Genomic DNA, 27,458 nt, shown 5'->3' with positions numbered 1-27,458 from the left:
TCAAAGGGACGATGGACGGGGCCATGTACCGTCAAATCTTGGGTGAGAACCTCCTTCCCTCAGCCAGGGCATTGAAAATGGGTCGTGGATGGGTATTCCAGCATGACAATGACCCAAAACACACGGCCGAGGCAACAAAGGAGTGGCTCAAGAAGAAGCACATGAAGGTCCTGGAGTGGCCTAGCCAGTCTCCAGACCTTAATCCCATAGAAAATCTGTGGAGGGAGCTGAAGGTTTGAGTTGCCAAACGTCAGCCTCGAAACCTTAATGACTTGGAGAAGATCTGCAAAGAGGAGTGGGACAAAATCCCTCCTGAGATGTGTGCAAACCTGGTAGCCAACTACAAGAAACGTCTGACCTCTGTGATTGCCAACAAGGGTTTTGCCACCAAGTACTAAGTCATGTTTTGCAGAGGGGTCAAATACTTATTTCTCTTATTAAAATGCAAATCAATTCATAACATTTTTGACATGCGTTTTTCTGGATTTTGTTGTTGTAATTCTGTCTCTCACTGTTCAAATAAACCTACCATTAAAATTATAGACTGATCATTTCTTTGTCAGTGGGCAAACGTACAAAATCAGCAGGGGATCAAATACTTTTTTCCCTCACTGTATGTGGGAATTCCTTCAAGACTGTTGGAAAAGCATTCCAGATGAAGCTGGTTGAGAGAATGCCAAGAGTGTGCAAAGCTGTCATCAAGGCAAATGGTGGCTATTTGAAGAACCTCAAATATAAGATATAGTTTGATTTGTTCAACACTTTTTTGGTTACTACATGATTCCATATGTGTTATTTCTTAGTTTTAATGTCTTCATTATTATTCTTCAATGTAGAAAATAGTAAAAATAAAGAAAAACCCTTGAATGAGCAGGTGTGTCCAAACTTTTGACTGGTACCGTATATATATATGTATATCTATATATATAATCTAATGGATACACAATGTTTGCAGCCATACTAGTGAGCCATAATGTACTTGCTATCGCTGCATACATTTTTTACAAACAAGATAGGCCTTCAATCAGGAAGCAAATAGGAGACAAACCTGTCATACTTGACATTTTCCTTTTTCCCTTTTTCCCCCATCTCCTAATAATGGCACTTTCATTCGTTTGCTTCGGTGTTCTTCAAAAGTCTTGAACTTTGCCCCGGGGGTCCCTTTCATGCAAATACATAAAGATGATGATGATTGTCTCAATCACTTAGCTTATTGCACAGAACAAGTGGTGAAGCCCTCAGGGACTGGCTGCTGGAGCCCAGTGGAAGCAGTGACACATAGCCTGAATGATTGACCCAGCAGAATAACAGTGACTGTAGGCTTCACAAGGCTCTCAGTTACAAAGACTGGCTGTGGAGAAGTGGTCGTGCTCAGTGCCTGGCTGCACTGGCTGGCCTCAAATCAACAGGCAACAGTGAGCAGGTTTGGGGTCAATTCCATTTCAATTCCAGTCAATTCAGAAAGTACACTGAAATTCAAATTCAAATCATTTTCAATGCTTTTCAATGAGGAAACATTGGAATTGCAATTTGGTTTTCTTTTGGAATTGACTGGAATTTAAATGGAATTGACCCCAACCCTGGCAGTGAGTTAACCCAGTGTTTCATGGAACTTGAGTTCTGATATGTGCTGTTTTTGAAACATAAAGTCTAAGGCTACATCCTCATGTCCATACTAGGATATCACTTAGAATGTCAAATGCATTGCCTCATTCTAGGTAGTATGCTAGTGTGGATATTTGAACAAAGACTTCAAGTGTTTCTCAATATGCATACTTCCGTGTGTCGAACACAAAAATTGGAGCAGGGATTGGTCTTTCAAAGTATGGGAAACAGAGCACCGAGGGCAGTTCTCAGATGCTTACTCCATTTGTACACATTAAGAAGCATGCATCAAAGCAAGCTTCAACTGAAATATTCCCAGGATTGTTAACGTAATATGACGCAACCACATAAAAAACAACGCATGTAAATGTATTAAAAATGATGACGGCTGTTTTTTTTTTTTTGATGAAGCGAGAGAAAATTATTCTCTTACGTCGTAATGAAAAGTTGCCCACTCACATTTTATATACTTTATGTTGCCTAACTTAAATATTTTATCTTGATATGTTAATAAATACATGCTGTGTTCATTTTGACATGTTTAACTCCCTAAAATATCCACTGTAGTGTGCATAGATCGTAGGCTAACTGACGAAGAATTGGTAGCTAGCTAGCTACCCATGAAGAATTTGTAGCTAACGTTGACAATCTACCCTGCATACTACATAGAAACATCCCACTGGTCACAGATGTCAATTTAACATCTAGTTTTGTTTACATTTGGTTGAGTTGTCAACTAAAGTGAATTCAACGTGAAATCAACAAAAAATTTCACCATGTCATTGAATATAGGTTGAAAGTTGTGTGAAAAAAATAGGAAATTCCCTTACGGTGATGACTTTTTGCAAATCCAATCAGTTTTACACGTTGATTCAATAGATGGGTTAGCTGACAATGTCACGAAAACGATATGCGTGGTTCCATGGGGCAGAGGTCAGCGTGTTGTTGTGATTCTGGATGGCCAGATTGTTAGCAAAATGGCAAGAAACTGCAATGTGGGGAATCATAAGTGGCTAGTTTCAGATTGTTTCATCTTGTTATTGATACCATGTCTTGTTTTGAGGTGTTTTGACTGATTCAGTCCAATGCTAGTATGGCAAAAAATTTGGTCGCTAACTAACCAACAACTGTAACGATGTATTTGAGAGACAAAAAGTGCTCATTGTGCAAATGTATTTATGTTTTCAATAAACATCGGAGACGAAATATAGCGTACATGTTGTCAACAATCTAAGCCAACCCCTTCTGTTTTTACATTTACATTTACATTTTAGTCATTTAGCGGACGCTCTTATCCAGAGCAACTTACAGTTAGTGAGTTTTTTTCATACTGGAATCGAACCCACAACCCTGGCGTTGCAAACACCATGCTCTACCAACAGAGCTACATCCCTGCCGGCCATTCCCTCCCCTACCCTGGACGACGCTGGGCCAATTGTGCGCCGCCCCATGGGTCTCCTGGTCGCGGCCGGCTACGACAGAGCCTGGATTCAAACCAGGATCTCTAGTGGCACAGCTAGCACTGCGATGCAGTGCCTTAGACCACTGCGCCACTCGGGAGACATACTGAGTTTTGCCCCATAGTTGCGCACACCTCGGTTTTGTTGCTAAACAACCAACCCGTCTATGTCATCACATTGAATGTTTGTTGTTGAAATGATGTGTAAACAACGTTGGTTCAACCTGGATTTGCCCAGTTGGATTAGTTTTAGGTTGTTTTTTACATGTAAAACTAGCTAGCTAGCTAGATTAAAATAATTCACATATAGCTAGCTGATAATTATGAAGTTAAACTTTTGTGTTTGCTTAATGTAGCCATTTTGTTTCATCTGCGAGTGCTTCTCAAATGTAAAATGTGTTGCTTTCTCCACACTCTCGTCCTCACAAGAACATACGCAAGAGAACGTCCTCAGAGAATGAGCTCAGAGCATGACAGTGTGGAGCACGGTAGTATGCATATTGAGAGACAAGCTTAGTCTTTCCAGTGTGCCACGACCAACTTTATAGTTCCTGAGTGGATAAGCCACTTCTGCCTTTTCAGGTCTTTTCTTTGAATGTGTTTTTTGGTTAATTCTCACCTTGGTTCACAAGGTTATCATTGCCTCACACTGTCATCTCTATCATGCTGTGGTGTTCCCTGTCCCCCTCGTGCTTCTGAATTAATAAGGCAATCTGTGTTCCAGCGACCTGCTGCCCTGTGCTAACACAAACTCCATGAAGAGGAATGAGAAACCAACATGCCTCAGTCTGCTCCATTAATAGTAATCTTTCTCAGTGATACATTTGGGAAGACTTATGATGGCACCGCAGTTCCAATGTTGAAAAGCTGTTTGATAGAAGCACTGGCTTCTATCAATATCTATCTATTGAATGTTTAGTAAGGCTATAATGGATTTATGGGAAGTATCACTTATAAATTCAAGGTACCTGATAATTTATAATGTTTAGTGGTGGTAACCAATGATGATGTGGTATTGGCCTCACTGTTTCACAAGTTCAGATAGAGAGATGCAGTATGCATCCCCATGGCCTCAGTGTAATAGCATGAGACAGAGGCCTGCCTTACACTGATAGCTGTGAAAAGAAGTGATCCATCTTCATGTCAACGCAGGACAGTTCATCTGGTGTGCTCACCAGCAACCTGTAGCAACCAGACCCAGCCAAAATGGGTGTCAAAATAACATGCTATAATTGGCTAATGCCGTTTAGATCCTGTCTGGGTGTCCACCCAAAGGGGAGCTCTTAGAGACACTGAGCATTCTCGAAGGGTAGGGCTTTGCAGTGTTAGCATTAGCATTAGCTGAGTAGCATCATTGGACATTGGATTTATCGTCTCTCTAATTGAGTGTGTTTTTAATGAGATAACCAATTAAAGGTCTACAAGGGTATGGTAAGGACTTCACTTTAGTTGAGGCAAAATCGATTGCTGCAGAAATAGCAAACAAAGGATGAATTAGTATAAGTGAGTGATGGGACCCACCCCCTCCCGAAAATGAGCATCAAACACAGACAATAGAAAAAACTATTGAATACATCAACAATTTAATCCAGCTTTTGTTGACTTTGTCTTCAGGCAAGACCCACAAATTACCTTTCAAAGAGCAGGAGAAAACGGCTTTTCTCCACAATTATCTAGCAATTACACTGACAGCTCACACAAAAGCCAGCCAAAGACACTTTGAGATAGTTCAGCCAAGGCTGGCGCTCTCTGAATATGAAGTGGAATATTAAGTTGAGATCCCATGGGTTCCTGTGACACAAATAGGCCTACATGATGCCAAACTTGTGATTCGGGTACTTGAAGCTAGCCATTTTGCCCCCGATAATGTACATAGAATGTGTTGGATTTAGCACTAAATAGGACAAAATTGAATTACAATGTATCAAAACGTACTGTAAATACTAAATAAATAATTAGCAAAACAAAGAATCAAAATGTAACACATGTACGAGAAATATAAAGAAACATGCTAATCACAGTCATCATTGATCAACTGAGATAAAGCAAATCATTGGTTTTTTGTAGTCTAACTATGCTTTCTCAAAGACGTTACTTTGTCTTTGTTTGATGTGGAATACATATACTCCCCCATGCAGCCCTGGGAAAGAAGGGGATATGTTAGCAGAACATCAGTGAGTAACATATTTTTCTGTTAATAACAGTGACAGCTTCTCCGCCTTGGTTCTCCTTCTACACGGATAAAAAAAAAGGGCTTACTCTCTCATCTCCAGCCTTAGTTCCAGATTGCTCGATAAACATAGCGAATTCTCCTGTTCCGGAGGGATTTCCCTGCGTTATAAACATTGTGTCATACTGAGGGCCGGGAGTCCCAAGTAGGGCCCTATGTCAACGAATGAGGGCCCCTGCTTCTCTCTGTGAGAACTCCTCCTCCCCCCACCCCCAATCTACAGTACAACTGATTAGGGGCCAGACAGTGACACTGAGCAAAGGGATTGTGAGTAAGCATACAACAATGATTACTCACAATACAACAATGATTTGCTCTGCCTGTTATGACACACTGGGGTGTATCACATGTGTGAGAGATTTGGGTTGGAAGGGATAGAAAATTATTTTGAACATTTTAGCGCAACCAGTCTTTTGTATCAGACCCTATTGTATGAATTAGCCAGGCACGGTAATGGGACCCCAATGATATTCGCAGAGCTCAAAGTCCAAAGTGGACACCGCTGAGAAATAACATTTCCATAACTCCATAACTCCACAGGGCCAGCCAGATAAAAACATCAAATGTAACATTTGGGCTGTTGCCCGTGATACTGTTAGTGGAGAGATCACAGAACACGTGTGGATTTAACAGTAGCCTCCGGCCTTGTCTGTACGGGCCTTCCTTAAGCACTGTCCCGTTAATTGGCCGTGTGGATAATGTTGGAACTCAGAATTTACATGAAAATGCTTTGAAGACTTGAATACACATGCCCTCAGGCATACTTTCACATTTTAGTTTCCCATGTCTGTGTATGAAGCAGAAAGCTAAAGCAGCAAGGAAACAGATTCAGTCAGGGAAGTATGGGATGATAGAAGGGTTTTCAGATACTGCAAGTCCAGAGCTCTTGAGTTTAAATACGAATGGGATTTGATCTTAAACCTTGGCTGGTAATTAAATGCAAGTTGTTGGTGTACCTGAACAAGAAACTATACACTGTTGGCTTCAGCAAAAAGCCATCGCAATACAGCAAATAGAAAAAGAAAGAAAGAAAGCACTATAATGAGAGACAATGGGTCAGGTCAGTGGAGGACAGCTCAGTATCTCCCCACACTGCATAATTATGATGGGCCTGAGCTTTACTATATCAGCCATGAAACGATTTAGGCCTTCTCCCCCCTGGGGCTGTTATGGGCCTGTCAGAAGGCTGAGAGTGGGTGTCCATCCTCTGCCTACTCTCTCCTCATCTCTGCTCTCCATGCCCCTATGCTTATCAGCGTATGTACGCCTACTCTACGTTTTTAAGAGTGTGTGTGCGTGTGTGTGTTGATATGTGTGGATGATCAGAGCAATATGTCACAAGCTGTCTGTGCTAGTGGCCACAGTCCTTGCATGGTAGGCTGTTTAGCTCAGTGTTGGTCTCAGTGGTTATCTCAGTGCCGTTTAGAGGCTGGCCGTTGGACATTACCCAGGGCATTGCCTCTTGCAGACCAGACTGCTCAAAGGTGTGTGTGTGTGTGTGTGTGTGTGTGTGTTTGTGTTTGTGTTTATCAGAATGTATTTAATGAGAATAAGTGTGGTGTCAAGATGGTGCTATGTTTAGAAATTCTCACAAAACTCCTCCTGCTGTTTTTCTCTTCTAACAAACAAAACATGCACTGGCTTAATATCCTCTTATTTCCCCCGAGCCTTCACACATACTGTAGTCTGAGCTGGCATCTTAGCTGAAGCACACACACACAAACACACACACACACACACACACACACACACACACACACACACACGCACACACGCACACACGCACGCACGCACGCACGCAAGCACGCACACACGCACACACACACACACATTTCGACATCATGCCTGGAATTGTTGCATTTATAAATGTCATAGAAATGCATGGACCTCCTAAAAAAGCTACATGTATGAAGGTTATAGCGTGCTGGATCTTATTTCAGTATCTCATGAAAACAATGGGATAAGTAAAATCTTGAAATGTCACCTTGTCATTGGTGTAGCCATAGAATTTGGCTTGGGAGCGAGCCGAATGGCTTATGACAGGACATCATAGCCATTATCACTATGATCATCATTACCATATAACTATCAGTGTTACTTTGAATGTCTTCTATATGGAGGTCCACGATCACGCTAAAATCTCCTTCAACATGATAACTCCCACAGCACTTTTTTACCTTAAAGTGAACATTGAAAAGGTTTCAACTTCATATTCATCATCTCCAGCACCACCCCAACATCAACATATGTGAACATTTTGAAATTCTAGGTTTTGTAGTAAAAGATATAGACGAAGATGAGTGTTTCCAATGACATCATTGGTGTGCATTGTGTGATTTTAACCAATTGTGAGTAGACATTGCCTACTAATTGTCTACTAATTGGTTGATGATGTCATTGGAAACACTTATCTTCCTCTACCTTTTGTATTACAAAACATAGAAATGCACAATTTTCACATATGTTGATGTTGGGGTGGTGCTGGAGAGGATGAATATGAAGTTGAAAATTGTTGACATTTCCCTTTAACTCCCCCCAAAATACCATGCCATATACCATATAGGTTCCTCAGCAGTAACCACTGTATGATGAGCATTCGTTCCTCTGTGCTTTGCATGAAGACTTGGAGGGATCACTCAGTCCACATCCAGAGCCCTATTAGAGAGTTGATGAGGCGCTGTGTTTGACCGGAGGAGTGTGGGCTTAATTCAAAGAGAAGGGGTTTATGGGTAAAGGTCTAATGATCTAGCAGTGTACCTACTGAGCAGGTGGAAATAGGAAGGCTTCTGTATCAATTAGCCCAATCGCAGTATGTTTTTATTCCCCCATTCAATGTCAGAGAGACGTGAATGAGGAGACCCTCTTATATGTCATGTGAAAGTGTGTGTGTTTTTGTGTGTGTGTTTTAGCCCATATTAGCAGACTTATTTAATTTCAAACTTTATATTTCTCTAGTATAGGCTATTTACTGTGATTATCGATATTAGTAAAATGCCCTCGATAAGTGGCCGGTGTCAATAATTTTCTGTTTATCGTCCCAGCTCTACAGTATATTTGTGGAGCCATATACTGTGAACCAAATGTGTAAGTTTTCCTGCAGGCAATACTTATTGTATAATGTGTTTGTGCTGGAGCCAGTGTGTCCACCGTTTATTACTGACTCCTATAGGTACCCTGTCATAAGCTCTCGGTACCGATGGCCCCCTCTGGCGTGACAACATGACGCTCTCCAATAAAAAGGCTCCCGCTCCCGGTCACACACGTCACCATGGCAATTAGCGTGCCAGAGAGTGGGTGATTGACAGCTGCCACAGCTGTGGTGTAAACAAAGAGCAGTTGTGCTCGTAGGGAGACCTACGGCAACCACTGCATCATACCTTTTCTTTTATGATTAATAGTTGAAATACATTATATAGGTATCTCTGTACATCCGCAAGTGCAAGGTGGAAACAGATGGTCAAAAACGGATATCATTATAATGATAATGTATGACAGAATGTATGATAGAATACATATCAGGTATACATCCATAAACTATGCCATATAATACCTAGCATCCACCTCTCTGTCACTTCTAAAGCTCCTTATCCCTGTGTGGAAAGGTTTATGTATCTTGTCCAAACGGCCCATTTTACGGCCCATTGGAAGTGATACCACTCCTGGCTTGGGCCGATGTTGCTGAGATCACATGTGACGGATGGCAGGTAGCTGGGAGGCAGACTGCTCTGTCTGGCCTCCTTCACCACTCAACACACTCCGGGCCCAGCCCGCATCAATCACCTAGTCAGAGTGGTGGGGGAGTGCTGGGACTATTCCCGGTCCCTCACACTTTTATACACACACACACACACAAACACACAAACAAACACACACACACACACAAACACTTCTCATTTCCCAAGCTAATGCAAAGAGACTGTATTGAAAGTGGCAGACAGGTCCACCGCGCCCCACCTTCCCTTCCTTCCCCACACACAGAGTAGATTTCAACAGCTGTTTGTTCTGTCAGATGGAGAATTGGGAATGACTTGCATTTCAAACCAAGTTGCACAAAGTTATAGTCTCAATTGGTAGGAAAATATCTGCAACAAGGCATTTCACTTCATCAACTTAGCTAATTGATCCATTTCAGTGATTTCAGGAAAAATCTCACCTACAGTTGAAGTCGGAAGTTTACATACACCTTAGTCAAATACGTTTAAACTCAGTTTTTCACAATTTCTGACATTTAATCCTAGTAAAGATTCCCTGTCTTAGGTCAGTTAGGATCACCACTTTATTTTAAGAATGTGAAATGTCAGAATAATAGTAGAGAGAATTATTTATTTAAGCTTTTATTTATTTCATCACATTCCCAGTGGGTCATACACTCAATTAGTATTTGGTAGCATTGCCTTTAAATTGTTTATCTTGGGTGAAACGTGTCGGGTAGCCTTCCACAAGCTTCCCACAATAAGTTGGGTGAATTTTGGCCCATTCCTCCTGACAGAGCTGGTGTAACTGAGTCAGGTTTGTAGGCCTCCTTGCTCGCACACGCTTTTTCAGTTCTGCCCACAAAATGTTCTATTGGATTGAGGTCAGAGCTTTGTGATGGCCACTACAATACCTTGACTTTGTTGTCCTTAAGCCATTTTGCCACAACTTTGGAAGTATGCTTGGGGTCATTGTCCATTTGGAAGACCCATTTGCGACCAAGCTTTAACTTCCACATACATTTTCCTTCCTCATGATGCCATCTATTTTGTGAAGTGCACCAGTCCCTCCTGCAGCAAAGCACCCCCACAGAATGATGCTGCCACCCCCGTGCTTCATGGTTGGGATGGTGTTCTTCAGCTTGCAAGCGACCCCCTTTTTCCTCCAAACATAACAATGGTCATTATGGCCAAACAGTACTACTTTTGTTTCATCAGACCAGAGGACATTTCCCCAAAAAGTACGATCTTTGTCCCCATGTGCAGTTGCAAACCGTAGTCTGGCTTTTTTATGGCGGTTTTGGAGCAGTGGCTTCTTCCTTGCTGAGCAGCCTTTCAGGTTATGTCGATATAGGACTTGTTTTACTGTGGATACAGATACTTTTGTACCTGTTTCCTCCAGCATCTTCACAAGGTCCTTTGCTGTTGTTCTGGGATTGATTTTCACTTTTCGCACAAAGGTACGTTCATCTCTAGAAGACAGAACGCGTCTCCTTCCTGAGCGGTATGACGGCTGCGTGGTCCCATGGTGTTTATACAGTGGGGAAAAAAATTATTTAGTCAGCCACCAATTGTGCAAGTTCTCCCACTTAAAAAGATGAGAGAGGCCTGTAATTTTCATCATAGGTACACGTCAACTATGACAGACAAAATGAGGGAAAAAAATCAAAAAATCACATTGTAGGATTTTTTATGAATTTATTTGCAAATTATGGTGGAAAATAAATATTTGGTCAATTACAAAAGTTTCTCAATACTTTGTTATATACCGTTTGTTGGCAATGACACAGGTCAAACGTTTTCTGTAAGTCTTCACAAGGTTTTCACACACTGTTGCTGGTATTTTGGCCCATTCCTCCATGCAGATCTCCGCTAGAGCAGTGATGTTTTGGGGCTGTCGCTGGGCAACACGGACTTTCAACTCCCTCCAAAGATTTTCTATGGGGTTGAGATCTGGAGACTGGCTAGGCCACTCCAGGACCTTGAAATGCTTCTTACGAAGCCACTCCTTCGTTGCCCGGGCGGTGTGTTTGGGATCATTGTCATGCTGAAAGACCCAGCCACGTTTCATCTTCAATGCCCTTGCTGATGGAAGGAGGTTTTCACTCAAAATCTCACGATACATGGCTCCATTCATTCTTTCCTTTACACGGATCAGTCGTCCTGGTCCCTTTGCAGAAAAACAGCCCCAAAGCATGATGTTTCCACCCCCATGCTTCACAGTAGGTATGGTGTTCTTTGGATGCAACTCAGCATTCTTTGTCCTCCAAACACGACGACTTGAGTTTTTACCAAAAAGTTCTATTTTGGTTTCATCTGACCATATGACATTCTCCCAATCCTCTTCTGGATCATCCAAATGCACTCTAGCAAACTTCAGACGGGCCTGGACATGTACTGGCTTAAGCAGGGGGACACGTCTGGCACTGCAGGATTTGAGTCCCTGGCGGCGTAGTGTGTTACTGATGGTAGGCTTTGTTACTTTGGTCCCAGCTCTCTGCAGGTCATTCACTAGGTCCCCCCGTGTGGTTCTGGGATTTTTGCTCACCGTTCTTGTGATCATTTTGACCCCACGGGGTGAGATCTTGCGTGGAGCCCCAGATCGAGGGAGATTATCAGTGGTCTTGTATGTCTTCCATTTCTTAATAATTGCTCCCACAGTTGATTTCTTCAAACCAAGCTGCTTACCTATTGCAGATTCAGTCTTCCCAGCCTGGTGCAGGTCTACAATTTTGTTTCGGGTGTCCTTTGACAGCTCTTTGGTCTTGGCCATAGTGGAGTTTGGAGTGTGACTGTTTGAGGTTGTGGACAGGTGTCTTTTATACTGATAACAAGTTCAAACAGGTGCCATTAATACAGGTAACGAGTGGAGGACAGAGGAGCCTCTTAAAGAAGAAGTTACAGGTCTGTGAGAGCCAAAAATCTTGCTTGTTTGTAGGTGACCAAATACTTATTTTCCACCATAATTTGCAAATAAATTCATAAAAAATCCTACAATGTGATTTTCTGGATTTTCTTTTCTCAATTTGTCTGTCATAGTTGACGTGTACCTATGATGAAAATTACAGGCCTCTCTCATCTTTTTAAGTGGGAGAACTTGCACAATTGGTGGCTGACTAAATACTTTTTTTCCCCACTCTACTTACGTACTATTGATTGTACAAATGAACGTGGTACCTTCAGGCGTTTGGAAATTGCTCCGAACGATGAACCAGACATTTTTTTTCTGCGTCTTGGCTGATTTCTTTTGATTTTCCCATGATGTCAAGCAAAGAGGCACTGAGTTTGAAGGTAGGCCTTGAAATACATCCACAGGTACACCTCCAATTGACTCAAATGATTTAAATTAGCCTATCAGAAGCTTCTAAAGCCATGACATCATTTTCTGGAATTTTCCAAACTGTTTAAAGGCACAGTTAACTTAGTGTATGTAAACTTCTGACCCACTGGAATTGTGATACAGTGAATTATAAGTGAAATTATCTGTCTGTAAACAATTGTTGGAAAATGTACTTGTGTCATGCAAAACTTTAGTTTGTTAACAAGAAATGTGTGGAGTGGTTGAAAAACGAGTTTTAATGACTCCAACCTAAGTGTATATAAACTTCCAACTTCAACTGTACATATGAGATGAGTAGTGCAAGATATGTAAACATTATTAAAGTGACTAGTGTTCCATTTCTTAAAGTGGCCAGTGATTTCAATAGGCAGTAGCAGCATTTAATGTGCTAGTGATGGCTATTTAATGGCCTTGAGATAGAAGCTGTTTTTCATTCTCTCGGTCCCAGCTTTGATGCACCTGTACTGACCTCGTCTTCTGGATGATAGCGGGGTGAACAGGCAGTGGCTCGGGTGGTTGATGTCCTTGATGATCTTTTTGGCCTTCCTGTGACATCGGGTGCTGTATGTGTCTTGGAGGGCGGGTAGTTTGCCCCCGGTAATGCGTTCGGCAGACTGCACCACCCACTGGAGAGCCCTGCGGTTGTGGGCGGTGCATTTGCCTCACCAGGCGGTTATACAGCCCGACAGGATGCTCTCAATTGTGCATCTGTAAAAGTTTGTGAGGGTTTTAGGTGCTAAGCCGAATTTGTTCAGCCTCCTGAGGTTGAAGAGGCTCTGTTGCGCCTTCTTCACCACACTGTATGCGTGTGCACCATTTCAGTTTGTCGGTGATGTGTATGCCAAGGAACTTGAAGCTTTCCACCTTCTCCACTGCGGTCCTGTCGATGTGGATAGGGGGGTGCACCCTCTGCTGTTTCCTGAAGTCCACAATCATCTCCTTTGTTTTGTTGATGTTGAGTGAGAGGTTACTTTCCTGGCACCACACTTCCAGAGAACATCCCTGGTCATCCTACTACCTCTGATCTGGCGGACTCACTAAACACACATGCTTAGTTTATAAAGTATGCCACTGGCTATCCGTACATTAAAATAACAAGAAAATGGTGCCGTCTGGTTTGCTTAATATAAAGAATTTGAAATGATTTATACTTTTACTTTTACTTTTGATACTTAAGTATATTTGAGCAATTACATTTACTTTTGATACTTAAGTATATTTAAAACCAAATACTTTTAGACTTTTACTCATGTAGTATTTTACTGGGTGACTTTCACTTTTACTTGAGTCATTTTCTATTAAGGTATCTTTACTTTTACTCAAGTATGACAATTGGGTACTTTTTCCACAACTGGATAGATGGCCTACACGTAGAGAGACCGAGGGGCGCTGTTTCGCTCGTTCTGATGCTTTCTCCTGTGAGATACATTCAGCCTCTTGCGAATTGAAGGAAAGTATGAAACACAGAGAGACAAAATATACATTATTTTATTTTATTTAATTTTTTGGGGGGGAGCCTGGCTTCCCTTGGCCTCCATACAGTGGGGGAAAAAAGTATTTAGTCAGCCACCAATTGTGCAAGTTCTCCCACTTAAAAAGATGAGAGAGGTCTGTAATTTTCATCATAGGTACACGTCAACTATGACAGACAAAATGAGAAAAAATAATCCAGAAAATCACATTGTAGGATTTTTTATGAATTTATTTGCAAATGATGGTGGAAAATAAGTATTTGGTCAATAACAAAAGTTTCTCAATACTTTGTTATATACCCTTTGTTGGCAATGACACAGGTCAAACGTTTTCTGTAAGTCTTCACAAGGTTTTCACACACTGTTGCTGGTATTTTGGCCCATTCCTCCATGCAGATCTCCTCTAGAGCAGTGATGTTTTGGGGCTGTCGCTGGGCAACACGGACTTTCAACTCCCTCCAAAGATTTTCTATGGGGTTGAGATCTGGAGACTGGCTAGGCCACTCCAGGACCTTGAAATGCTTCTTACGAAGCCACTCCTTCGTTGCCCGGGCGGTGTGTTTGGGATCATTGTCATGCTGAAAGACCCAGCCACGTTTCATCTTCAATGCCCTTGCTGATGGAAGGAGGTTTTCACTCAAAATCTCACGATACATGGCCCCATTCATTCTTTCCTTTACACGGATCAGTCGTCCTGGTCCCTTTGCAGAAAAACAGCCCCAAAGCATGATGTTTCCACCCCCATGCTTCACAGTAGGTATGGTGTTCTTTGGATGCAACTCAGCATTCTTTGTCCTCCAAACACGACAAGTTGAGTTTTTACCAAAAAGTTCTATTTTGGTTTCATCTGACCATATGACATTCTCCCAATCCTCTTCTGGATCATCCAAATGCACTCTAGCAAACTTCAGACGGGCCTGGACATGTACTGGCTTAAGCAGGGGGACACGTCTGGCACTGCAGGATTTGAGTCCCTGGCGGCGTAGTGTGTTACCGATGGTAGGCTTTGTTACTTTGGTCCCAGCTCTCTGCAGGTCATTCACTAGGTCCCCCCGTGTGGTTCTGGGATTTTTGCTCACCGTTCTTGTGATAATTTTGACCCCACGGGGTGAGATCTTGCGTGGAGCCTCAGATCGAGGGAGATTATCAGTAGTCTTGTATGTCTTCCATTTCCTAAAAATTGCTCCCACAGTTGATTTCTTCAAACCAAGCTGCTTACCTATTGCAGATTCAGTCTTCCCAGCCTGGTGCAGGTCTACAATTTTGTTTCGGGTGTCCTTTGACAGCTCTTTGGTCTTGGCCATAGTGGAGTTTGGAGTGTGACTGTTTGAGGTTGTGGACAGGTGTCTTTTATACTGATAACAAGTTCAAACAGGTGCCATTAATACAGGTAAGGAGTGGAGGACAGAGGAGCCTCTTAAAGAAGAAGTTACAGGTCTGTGAGAGCCAGAAATCTTGCTTGATTGTAGGTGACCAAATACTTATTTTCCACCATAATTTGCAAATAAATTCATTAAAAATCCTACAATGTGATTTTCTGGAGAAAGAAATTCTCAATTTGTCTGTCATAGTTGACGTGTACCTATGATGAAAATTACAGGCCTCTCTCATCTTTTTAAGTGGGAGAACTTGCACAATTGGTGGCTGACTAAATACCTTTTTTCCCCACTGTAAATACACGCCACTGAACATGACACGTAAAAAATCTGACCTGCCTGCGATACTCCAGAAAAAGGGTTGCCAGTCCTCCCATAGCTCACAGAAAATAAAACATGCTGACACAACATATGTTCTCTGTTCTAAAGGCAATAGAGAGAGAGTGCAGTATGACACTATAGTAACGTGTTGTCCCGGAGTTGTTCACTGCTGGCCGCTTTGTGAAGCAGGGTGAGCAAAGTTCAGTAGGTCAACACACATTCTTAATGATTCATAGGGTTTGGAAGCATGGTGGTCCCAGTTGACCTTACTGAAGGTCTGAGAAGATGCCTGCTGAGTGGGGAATTCAGAGGACTAACGCTAAAAGAGATGGCAAAGATTCAGCAGGAACTGTGCTACACTATCCTATTCCATGGAATTTGAAATATGCTGTATCAGTGAAAAACCTCAGCAGCATCATTTGTTTTCAGAAAAGTATTTAATGCAATTTCAGCCTGAGCCAGTTATAGGATTCTCTGGCACACTCTGAGGATGAGGGGTGGAACCCTCTTCCCCTGCAGCAGATTTGCATCCGATTGTAAAGAAGATCTGCTGGAAGGAGTTTTCCACAGATTGTCATGGCAAATTAGGTGTCACTGAAGTTAGGATTTGGCGCCTTGTAAGGGGAATCTCATCGTACCCTATATGGCAAATTTGATTTGAATGCACATCCCACTTCTGACACCATATACCTCGGGCGGGGCTTGTATCAAGGACCCCACACATGGTCACCCAATATGCCACCATTCTGCTGAATACTGCCCTTTAACAAAGCTGTGTAGTGCTGATTTAGGTGGCTTGGTGACATCAGTTGCTATTTGTCTGAGAAGAGCATCCATTGAGCGGTAACTTGATAATTACCATGCGATTGCAGATGGTCGGGAAGGAGAGTCTCAAAGGATTTGTCTAAGGGTCTGGTTGACTGTTTTCAGATTTGTAAATGCAGATGGCCGGCTCAGAGCTCCTTGAGAGACAGCCAGAAATAGCATCCTGTTAATGCGAAGTCCAGTCATAATAGCCGCTGCTTCTCTTATAGTAGACGGTGCCTCTGCCATTGGCCTTGAACCATAGGTCACCAACACTTCAACACTTCACATCATGTTAAGTGTCTGGTGGAGTACAATACTTAGTCTGGGTCCTTGTTGTTATCCTGGGATTCTCAACTTAAATTATATTAATAATCTGGGCTGAGAAAATAAAATCTTGTTTCAGTTTGAAAATCAGACTGTACTCTTAAAAGAAAAGAACATTGCATTAGAAAGTTTTGTCTCATTGTGACCCAGATGTTTTAGAAGCAGAATGGAAGATGGAATCAGGTCCCCCGAGACATAGAATTAATAGTTCTCTTTTAATCCTTGCAAATACGCCTGTTCTTAATTTAGATATTAATTACATCTTGTAATTTGGCAAATGCAGAGAAAAGTCTGCCAAGGATGCCCCTTGACACTCCTCTGGAGCTCTCTCTAACAGGCCTCTCTCTGTTTCCTATCAGCTCAATCAAATGAAACAGCCTCGCCTAATTTAATATGGAGCATTTCACTGGTTTTCACATTATGTTCATTGATTAAGACGAGGCTTTGGAGGTTTGTGCTCACTGTTGTAAGTGTTTTTCATTGGTTAATTGCTGAGAGAATTGAGTGTGATTCTTTGTCATATGTTTTTTAAATGTAAATAGAATTACCATTGAGAGCAACTGCTTCTCAAGATGAAGACATATACAGTAAATACATATATTGTCCATTGTATTCAACATATATTGACACCTGTACCTACAGTAGATGCCAAATACTGTATTGTCATCTTTCCTTTCCACAGTGCATGCCTATCCGAGGCCATGGGTTTGTGCTCGACAAATACAAATGCCAGTGCAAGACAGGCTTCTACCACCCCAACAGAGTGGCGGTCAATGGCTTCAAAAGTAAGTAACTTTATTGATATTTGTCAATGTGTTACAAACATGCTCTGCGATGTGTGACATCACTTGGGATGGGAGCAGGGTGAGGACTGAAGGCAAGTCATGGTCCTCAAAAACTCGGACACTGTCAATCAAGTGATGTTTACCCGATTGATATAAAATATGATCATCATTTGTAGCAGCTGCAAGTCAGTGATGTGTTAACCATGCAAATGTATTCAAGTTCTTCTTCTTTCTGTTGTTCCCTCCAGTCACATAGGATGGCTCCTAATCAGGATGAGGAATTTAGCAGATGTAGCTCTCTGACCCTCCGAACGCTCTCTCGCGACATGTTCAGTAGTGTTAGTAGCATTAGCATTACCGTTGCTACGACGACATTACCATTGTTGCGACAACATTACCATTGTTATGACGACATTATGCTAAACCTCGCCTGGTGTTGGCACCATGTGGTCCTTTATAATCCTTTATTTAAGTGATAATGCCCTCGAAGCCGGTGTTTGGAGGATATAACAGGCTAAATGACTAAAATGTAAATGTAAATGTTACCAACATATTCAAATAATGATTTACATATTTTCATTAAAAACGTTATTTGATGAATTTATTCATACTATTTCATCCTTCTACAAGATATAGTCCCGACACAAATCTAGGGTTGCTACCCAAGCCGGCTGGTCGTTCGTTCAATTGGTTCGGTCGTTCAGTCTTTTTGTTCTGTATCTATGGACGCAACCCAGTCGTTTGTTCTAAATGTTCCATTGCCATACTGGCTGGCAACGTTCATATCCCTTGCTTGCTAGCTAGCCAGCTATGGCTAACTTACAGTCACGTCAAACAGTGCAGCCAGAATAAGTAGCAGCATTTGCATTTGTTTAAGCTGTTTTCTAATGAAATTTTTTGGACACATCCATTACAATGAGCTAATGAGGTGCGATTTCGCCTGGCATAGAAAATGTGCTCTCTCGTCAGGACACTGTTGTTCAGAGGAGCTAGCCAACAACAAACTGAAGCTGGAAAGACTGCAAACTAGCTGCACTTAGTTTCATTTGACCTTTTTTCAATTGACATTTCTTTGTATATATCCATAAAAATGATGCCAGCTGATTCATGATTTCGACAGGCTGAGAAACGCTGCCTGCCTTTCTGTCTCGTCCCGACTCCCGACACGTTCATTACTATGGGATAACAGGAGATCGAATTTGAATATTGAAACAATGTTGCAAATGTCAGAGAGACAGACAGCAAGCTTTATACAAATCTCCGCTGTTGAAAACTAAATGTTAGTCTAAAAGAATTGTGAGATAATGTCTAGATGCTTTTTATAGTGGAGATCAAGTTTATAAAGTGCCTGCCTGGGTTGATGAGACAGTGGATTGCGCAGTCAGATGGAACAGAGTAAATAGGCATTTTAACGTCATAGATTTAGCCAGTGGTAACTTGTGGAATAGACACCGGCTGGAATGTGGTTTCAGCATTCAGGATTAGACCCACCCGTTGTATAATTAAGGAACAATATACAGTGGAATCCTTATTTTGTGACCCTCCCTCTTTCCCTCCATAGTGTTTTAATTAGAATAGGCCCTTGCAGACATAAAGCCCCTGTGGTATTCGGTCGGTCAGCCTTGAAGCCCACTCCCACTCCGGTGTCCTCCTCCCAGCTCTCTCCCTCAGTCTCCTCATCACACCCGGACCTCTGCATGTCTCTCTGTGTCTGCATCAGTCCCCCCCCTCCATCCCTCCCTCTATCCCTCCATCCCTACCCACACTCGTCCCTTTTTGCATATGACAGCACAGCAAGAGCTCCCACCATGAAGTTACGCTCTCTCTCATACAGAGAGGGGTGGATGTGTGTGTGCATGTGTGCGTGGATGTGTGTGAATGTGCATAGGCGTGTGTAGAGGGCGGGGGGGAGATAATTTAATCAGAGCGAACAGAGGCAAGCGCCTTACAGACATGTTCTTCAGCAGTCTTGCCCACCACCGGGCCAATAACAACAGTTGTCTTAATCTCAAAGGGAACCATCCTCTTTGTAGAGGAAACCGGCACTGTTCACCTTTCCATCTTGATTCCTTACATTTCCATAGCTTTTGCTTCCAATTATATGGGACAAGTCAGGTTCGCTTTCAGACCGTGAGAAACTGAGTCAACAGGAGAAGCAATGAGCCAAATGAGAGACAGCTATGAGTCATACGATCAAACCAATGGGAGATAAGTAGGTATTTTCAGGAGATCAAGGATGTGCAGAGTCATAGATTTCTGAAATAGTCTTTGGTTAAGAGCAAAGTCCCAGTAAATGAGAGAAACGGTTGGAGTTTGGATAGTGAAGTGGTTTAAACCCTGTTTTACCCAATATCGCAGCCAAACCGGCATCACTAAAGGGTTTCTCGCTCTCTCCATCGACACCCCTCTTGAGATAATTATCTGAGCCCACCAGCCTTTCCCATGCCCTGAATTTGTCCATGTAGAAATAATGTGAGCCTTGTACATTTCTCTGTGCTTTAGCCATGAGTATTCTCTGCGGAATCCTGTTATGATATGCCAATCGTTGAACCAGGGAAACAGTGTTGACTCTTCATGTTCACACATATGCTTTGATGTGTAGGTGCAGTACGGACACCAGAGAGAGCTTAGGTTTCATCCTCCAGGCTTTCACTCTATCATAGGGTGGAAGGTAGCCTAGCGTTTACAGCGTTGGACCATTAACCGAAAGGTCGCTGGTTCGAATACCTGAGCCAACAAGGTGAAAAATCTGTTGATGTGCCCTTCAGCAAGGCACTTAACCCTAGCTCCAGGGGCACCGTACTGCTATGGCTGACCCTGTAAAACAACACATTTCACTGCACCTATCCATTGTATTATTTTTTTACTTTCATAAAAATACTGTTTACTTAAAGGCCCAGTGCAGTCAAAAACTTGATTTTCCTGTGTTTTATATATATTTCCACACTATGAGGTTGGAATAATACTTTAATAATACTATAATAATAATACTAATTGTGAAAATTATGATAATGCCCTTTTAGTGCAAATGCTGTTTGAAAGACCACCTGAAATTTCTGCCTGTTTTGGTGGGATGGAGTTTTGGCCTGCCTGGTGACATCATTATTAGACCAATAAGAAAGAGAGTTCCAAACCTCTCTGCCAATAACAGCTAGTTTTCAGTTTTCCCCTTCCCACTCAGACCACTTCCAGACAGTCCTAGCAAAATTATTTCTTGAGAAATTGCTCTTTGCTGAGAAGCTATTTTTGTTTCTTTTTGACAATTTTAATTGAAAACAATCACAGCAAGGTATTTAATTGTGTCACGACTTCCGCAGAGGCTGCCCCCCCTCCTGGTTCGGGCAGGCTTCGGCGTTCGTCGTCACTGGAGTACTAGCTACTGCCGATCCCATTCTCATCACTCCACTTGTCATGTCTTGTCAATCACACACACCTAGTGCTCATTCCCCTAATTAGTATGTGTATAAGTGTTCCCTCTGTTCCCCTTGTCTTTGTGAGTGATTGTTTTGTTGTGAGAGCGTGTAGCTCGGTTGAGCTACATTTCACTGTGTTATTTGCCAAGGTGGATGTTTTCCCTTGTACAGTTTCGTTTGACACTTGGGGCGTTTAATTTATGCAAACGGATTAAACTCTGGACTTCGGTATTTTACCTCCTGCGCCTGACTCCTTCTTTCACACCTCGTCACAGAATCACTCACCTGATCTGATATGGAGTCAGCAGGAGAAGACCGCATGCCTGGAGTTGTGGCAAGGGTCCAGGAGCATTCCTCAATGTTGGCCAGCTTGGGGGAAGCGATGGATCAGGTTCTTCAGGTGGTAGAACGCCTGGAGAGGAGAGGATCCGATCTATCGAGACCAGCTGGTCAACCGGATCCAGCCACCTACACCCCAGCCGCTGGAGGGATCCATATATCCCGGCCACCGGCATTTGACGGGATGATGTAAGGGATTCCTACTCCAACTGGAGTTGTATTTCTCCAGCATCAGGCCGGAGCCCCAGGACGGGAGAAGGTATCCGTCCTAGTTTCCTGCCTTTGTGGGAGAGCCCTGGAGTGGGCTAACGCAGTATGGAACGAGGGAGGTACCACGTTGGAGAACTACGGGGAGTTTGCTCGCCTCTTTCGGGCCGTTTTTGATCACCCGCCTGAGGGTCGAGAGGCGGGCGAACGACTGGTTCATCTACTGCAGGGGACGAGGACCGCTCAGGACTACGCGCTGGAGTTCCAGATGCTGGCAGCGGGGTCCGGGTGGAACGAGCGGGCCCTGATAGACCATTTCCGGTGCCACCTAAGGGAGGACGTCCGATGTGAGCTAGCCTGCCGGGATGCCATGCTATCGTTCTCCCAACTGGTGGACATGGCCATCCGGCTGGACAATCTGCTAGCAGCCAGAGGACGTCCTGGTAGGGGTCTGCCCGTTCCCCCTCCGGAGACTCTGACCCCGAGCAGATGGAGCTGGGGGGAGCCGCCAGTAGAGAAAGCGCAGGAGGACAGCGATAGTGCCATTCTGGTGGCACGAAGGGACAATCCACCTTACGTCGCAGTCAACGTTCTTTTGGGTCTGGAGGCGGTAGGCAGGGTACTCATGCATCACCCCAGGTAACAAACATCCAAACGTGTTCAGAGCCCTTTGCGGCGCATTGTACTTTATCTATCTCCTTTCCAGATCACTTGGTAGGTTCCCAGTGTAAGGCACTAGTCAATTCAGGCGCAGCTGGGAATTTTATGGACAGGGCATTTGCACACCGTCAAGGCATTTAATTGGTTCCCCTAACCATTCCACTCCCCATCAGAGCACTAGATAGTCGACCATTAGGGTCCGGGTTGGTTAAGGAAGTTACTGTACCAGTCACCATGATTACGCAGGAGACACATGTTGAGCATATCACCTTTATGATTATTGAGTCTCCTGCTTACCCTGTAGTCTTGGGTATCCCGTGGTTAGCCCTTCACAACCCCAATTTGTCATGGCCGCAGAGGGTTCTGACGGGGTGGTCGCGTGAGTGTCCGGGTAGATGTCTAGGTGTTTCCGTTGGTGCGACCACGGTGGAAAGTCCAGACGGTACCCTCACCGTGCGCATTGCCTCCGAATACCATGATCTGCCGCTCGCGTTTTCCAAGACGCAAGCGACTAAATTACCACCTCATCGGGAGGGGGATTGTGCGATAAACCTTCGGGTAGACGCTGTACCTCCCAAGAGTCATGTGTATCCCCTGTCGCAGGCTGAAACGGAGGCTATGGAAATATACGTCACCGAGTCCCTGCGCCAGGGGTATATACGTCCCTCCACTTCACCAACCTCCTCGAATTTCTTCTTTGTGAAGAAGAAAGATGGCGGTTTACGCCCGTGCATTGATTATCGACCACTGAATAATGTGACGGTACGATTTAGTTATCCTCTTCCCCTCATTCCTTCAGTGATTGAGTCAATGCATGGGGCCCGTTTTTTCACCAAATTAGACCTCAGGAGTGCCTACAACCTGGTGCGTATATGGGAAGGGGATGAGTGGAAAATAGCATTCAGCACAATCTCTCAGAATGACCTTCTTGATCCAAACCAGTCAGGTTTCAAGACTGGTCATTCAACTGAGACTGCTCTTCTCTGTGTCACGGAGGCTCTCCGCACTGTTAAAGCTAACTCTCTCTCCTCTGCTCTTGTCCTTCTAGACCTGTCTGCTGCCTTTGATACTGTGAACCATCAGATCCTCCTCTCCACCCTCTCCGAGTTGGGCATCTCTGGCGCGGCTCACTCTTGGATTGCGTCCTACCTGACCGGTCGCTCCTACCAAGTGGCGTGGCGAGAATCTGTCTCCGCACCATGTGCTCTCACCACTGGTGTCCCCCAGGGCTCAGTTCTAGGCCCTCTCCTATTCTCGCTATACACCAAGTCACTTGGCTCTGTCATATCCTCACATGGCCTCTCCTATCATTGCTACGCAGACGACACACACCTAATCTTCTCCTTTCCCCCTTCTGATAACCAGGTGGCGAATCGCATCTCTGCATGTCTGGCAGACATATCAGTGTGGATGACGGATCACCACCTCAAGCTGAACCTCTGCAAGACGGAGCTGCTCTTCCTCCCAGGGAAGGACTGCCCGTTCCATGATCTCGCCATCACAGTTGACAACTCTGTTGTGTCCTCCTCCCAGAGTGCAAAGAGCCTTGGCGTGACCCTGGACAACACCCTGTCCTTCTCCGATAACATCAAGGCGGTGACCCGATCCTGTAGGTTCATGCTCTACAACCTTCGGAGAGTACGACCCTGCCTTACACAGGAAGCGGCACAGGTCCTAATCCAGGCACTTGTCATCTCCCGTCTGGATTACTGCAACTCGCTGTTGGCTGGGCTCCCTGCCTGTGCCATTAAACCCCTACAACTCATCCAGAACGCCGCAGCCCGTCAGGTGTTCAACCTTCCCAAGTTCTCTCACGTCACCCCGCTCCTCCGCACACTCCACTGGCTTCCAGTTGAAGCTCGCATCTGCTACAAGACCATGGTGCTTGCCTACGGAGCTGTGAGGGGAACGACACCTCTGTACCTTCAGGCTCTGATCAGTCCCTACACCCAAACGAGGGCATTGCGTTCATCCACCTCTGGTCTGCTGGCCCCCCTACCTCTGCGGAAGCACAGTTCCCGCTCAGCCCAGTCAAAACTGTTCGCTGCTCTGGCACCCCAATGGTGGAACAAGCTCCCTCACGACGCCAGGACAGCGGAGTCACTCACCACCTTCCGGAGACACTTGAAACCCCACCTCTTTAAGGAATACCTGGGATAGTATAAAGTAATCCTTCTACCCCCCCCCCTTACCCCACCCCAAAGAAAGACAAAATAAGCATATTGTAAAGTGGTTATCCCACTGGCTATAAGGTGAATGCACCAATTTGTAAGTCGCTCTGGATAAGAGCGTCTGCTAAATTACATAAATGTAAATGTAAATGTAAATCTCGGGGCATTATGAATACCTGGTGATGCCCTACGGTTTGATGAATGCTCCATCTGTTTTCCAGTCCTTTGTGAACGAGGTGTTTCGGGACATGCTTGGTCGTGGTGTGGTGGTCTACATCGATGACATCCTGGTGTATTCCGTTACGCACGCCGAGCATGTGTCCCTGGTTCACAAAGTACTGGTCCGACTGCTGGAAAATTATCTTTATGCCAAGGCAGAGAAGTGTGAGTTTTTCCAGCAGTCAATCTCCTTCCTCGGATATCGCATTACCACCACAGGTGTGGAGATGGAGGGAGACCGCATTGCAGCCGTGCGTAATTGGCCGACTCCAACCACGGTAAAGCGTTTTCTTGGCTTTGCCAACTACTATCGAAGGTTTATTCTGGGTTTTGGCAAGGTCGCAGCTCCCATTACCTCCTTGTTGAAGGGTGTGCCGTCCCGGCTCCGCTGGTCTGCTGAGGCTGATTTGGCATTCAGTAGATTGCGGGGTCTGTTCACCTCAGCCCCGGTACTGGCTCACCCCGATCCATCACTACCGTTCGTAGTGGAGGTAGATGTGTCCGAGGTAGGGATAGGAGCTGTCTTATCCCAACGCTCGGGCACGCCACCCAAGCTTGATTTCACAGTCTCATACATTCCGGGTACGAAGAACGTGAAGGCCCAGAGACAACACCCCCATACTCCCGGCCTCATGCATTGTGGCACCAGTAGTATGGACGCAGATATAGCGCAGGCATTACGCACAGATCCATCTCCACTGCAGTGTCCAGCTGGGCTGCAGTACGTGCCTGCGCTTATCCGTGATCGTCTGATCTACTGGGCACACACACGTCACCCTCCTCTGGTCATCCAGGTATCGGTCGTACAATGCGCTGCCTGACCGAGAAGTACTGATGGCCTACCGTGGCTAAGGACGTGAGGGTGTATGTTTCCTCATGCTCAGTGTGCGCCCAGAGTAAGGCACCTAGGCGCCTTCCAGCGGGTAAGCTACAACCTTTACCAGTTCCACAACGACCATGGTCTCACCTGAGTATTGATTTTCTCACTGATCTTCCCCCCTCCCAAGGTAACACCACAATCCTGGTCGTTGTGGACCGCTTTTCAAAGTCCTGCCGCCTCCTTCCTCTGCCCGGTCTCCCCACGGCCCTACAAACTGCTGAGGCTCTGTTTACTCACGTCTTCCGGCACTACGGGGTACCAGAGGATATAGTGTCCGACCGAGGTCCCCAGTTCACGTCTAGAGTCTGGAAGGCGTTCATGGAACGTCTGGGGGTCTCGGTCAGCCTGACCTCTGGTTTTCACCCGAGAGCAATGGGCAGGTGGAAAGGGTGAATCAAGATGTGGGTAGGTTCCTGCGGACCTACTGTCAGGACCGGCCGGGGGAGTGGTCGGTGTTCCTGCCATGGGCAGAATATGCTCAGAATTCTCTCCGCCACTCCTCCACTAACCTAACACCCTTCCAATGTGTTTTGGGGTACCAACCGGTCCTGGCACCGTGGCACCAGAGCCAGACCGAGGCTCCCGCGGTGGATGACTGGTTTCGGCGCGCAGAAGGCCAACGCTGACCGTCACCGCAGGGAGGCCCCGGTGTTCGTACCGGGGGATTGGGTCTGGCTCTCGACCTGGAATCTGCCCCTCCGCCTGCCCTGCCGGAAGCTGAGCCCGCGGTTTTTGGGGCCGTTTAAAGTCCTGAGGAGAATAAACGAGGTGACATACAGGTTGTTACTCCCCCCTGATTACCGTATTAACCCCTCGTTTCATGTGTCTCTCCTCAGGCCGGTGGTAGCTGGTCCGCTCCAGGAGTCTGAGGTACGGGAGGTTCCTCCACCTCCTCTGGACATTGAGGGGGCCCCGGCGTACTCGGTCCGTTCCATCCTGGATTCGAGGCGTCGGGTGGGGGGCGTGCGTTCAGTATCTCGTGGAGTGGGAGGGGTACGGTCCGGAGGAACGGTGCTGGGTCCCAAGGCGGGACATCCTCGATCCCTCCCTGTTGAGGGATTTCCACCGTCGCCATCCGACTCACCCTGCTCCGCGTCCTCCTGGCCGTCGCACTGCTGGAGCCGCGCGTCGGGGAGGGGGGGGGTACTGTCACGACTTCTGCCGAGGCTGGCCCCCTCCTGGTTCGGGCAGGCTTCGACGTTCGTCGTCACCGGAGTACTAGCTACTGCCGATCCCATTCTCATCACTCCACTTGTCATGTCTTGTCAATCACACACACCTGGTGCTCATTCCCCTAATTAGTATGTGTATAAGTGTTCCCCTTGTCTTTGTGAGTGATTGTTTTGTTGTGAGAGCGTGTAGCTCGGTTGAGCTACATTTCACTGTGTTATTTGCCAAGGTGGATGTTTTCCCTTGTACAGTTTCGTTTGACGCTTGGGGCGTTTGATTTATGTAAACGGATTAAACTCTGGACTTTGGTATTTTACCTCCTGCGCCTGACTCCTTCTTTCACACGTCATCACAAATTGTTACCCAGAAATGATTTGATATAGAGATAAAAACGGCTGCATTGGACCTTTAACACTAGAGCCTAGTGAGTCATTTTGACTCAATATGAATTCAAAATGTTAAACAAGATGTGTTTCTATGCCCTCATTCATACAGCCAATCAAACATTCAGCAATATTTAAAGTGTCCATTACTTAGCTATGGCTTTAGCAGTGTCAGGTGTAGGTGTACAGTGCCTTGCAAAAGTATTCATCCCCCTTGCCGTTTTTCCTATTTTGTTCCATTACAACCTGTAATTTAAATTGATTTTTATTTGGATTTCACGTAATGGACATACACAAAATAGTCCAAATTGGTGAAGTGAAATGAAAAAAATAACTTGTTTCAAAAAAAAAAAAATACAGAAAAGTGGTGCATGCATATGTATTCACCCCCTTTGCTATGAAGTTTACACACTGAAAATGATGTCATCAATGATCGAAAGATGTGGAAGTTAATCAATGGCACCCTATTCCCTTTATAGTGCAGTACTTTTGACCAGGGCCCGGGATAGGGTGACATTTGTGGCACATGCTGGGTCTTATCTTAAAAAACAGCTGTGAAATTCCAATAAATGGAGGTGAGATGATATGATGATGATGATGGTGCC

The 27,458-nt window shown here is 44.8% G+C and overlaps 1 protein-coding gene across 1 annotated transcript in view; it reads left to right on the top strand.

The window, feature by feature from the left end:
- The window catches only part of gpr158a (G protein-coupled receptor 158a), a gene marked incomplete at both ends in the record, with an annotated part of 113,632 nt that overhangs the window by 23,984 nt on the left and 62,190 nt on the right, over positions 1-27,458 (top strand). The window contains one exon of the mRNA XM_084182881.1: positions 17,309-17,411. Within this exon, the coding sequence (XP_084039007.1) occupies positions 17,309-17,411 (103 nt within the window). The remainder of the gene's footprint in view (positions 1-17,308; positions 17,412-27,458) is intronic.

The sequence above is a fragment of the Coregonus lavaretus genome (assembly GCF_964263955.1).
Source record: "Coregonus lavaretus genome assembly, chromosome: 2".
Taxonomy (NCBI): domain Eukaryota; kingdom Metazoa; phylum Chordata; class Actinopteri; order Salmoniformes; family Salmonidae; genus Coregonus; species Coregonus lavaretus.
The sequence above is the reverse complement of the archived record's forward strand: the minus strand, read 5'-3'. Positions and strand labels throughout refer to the sequence as shown.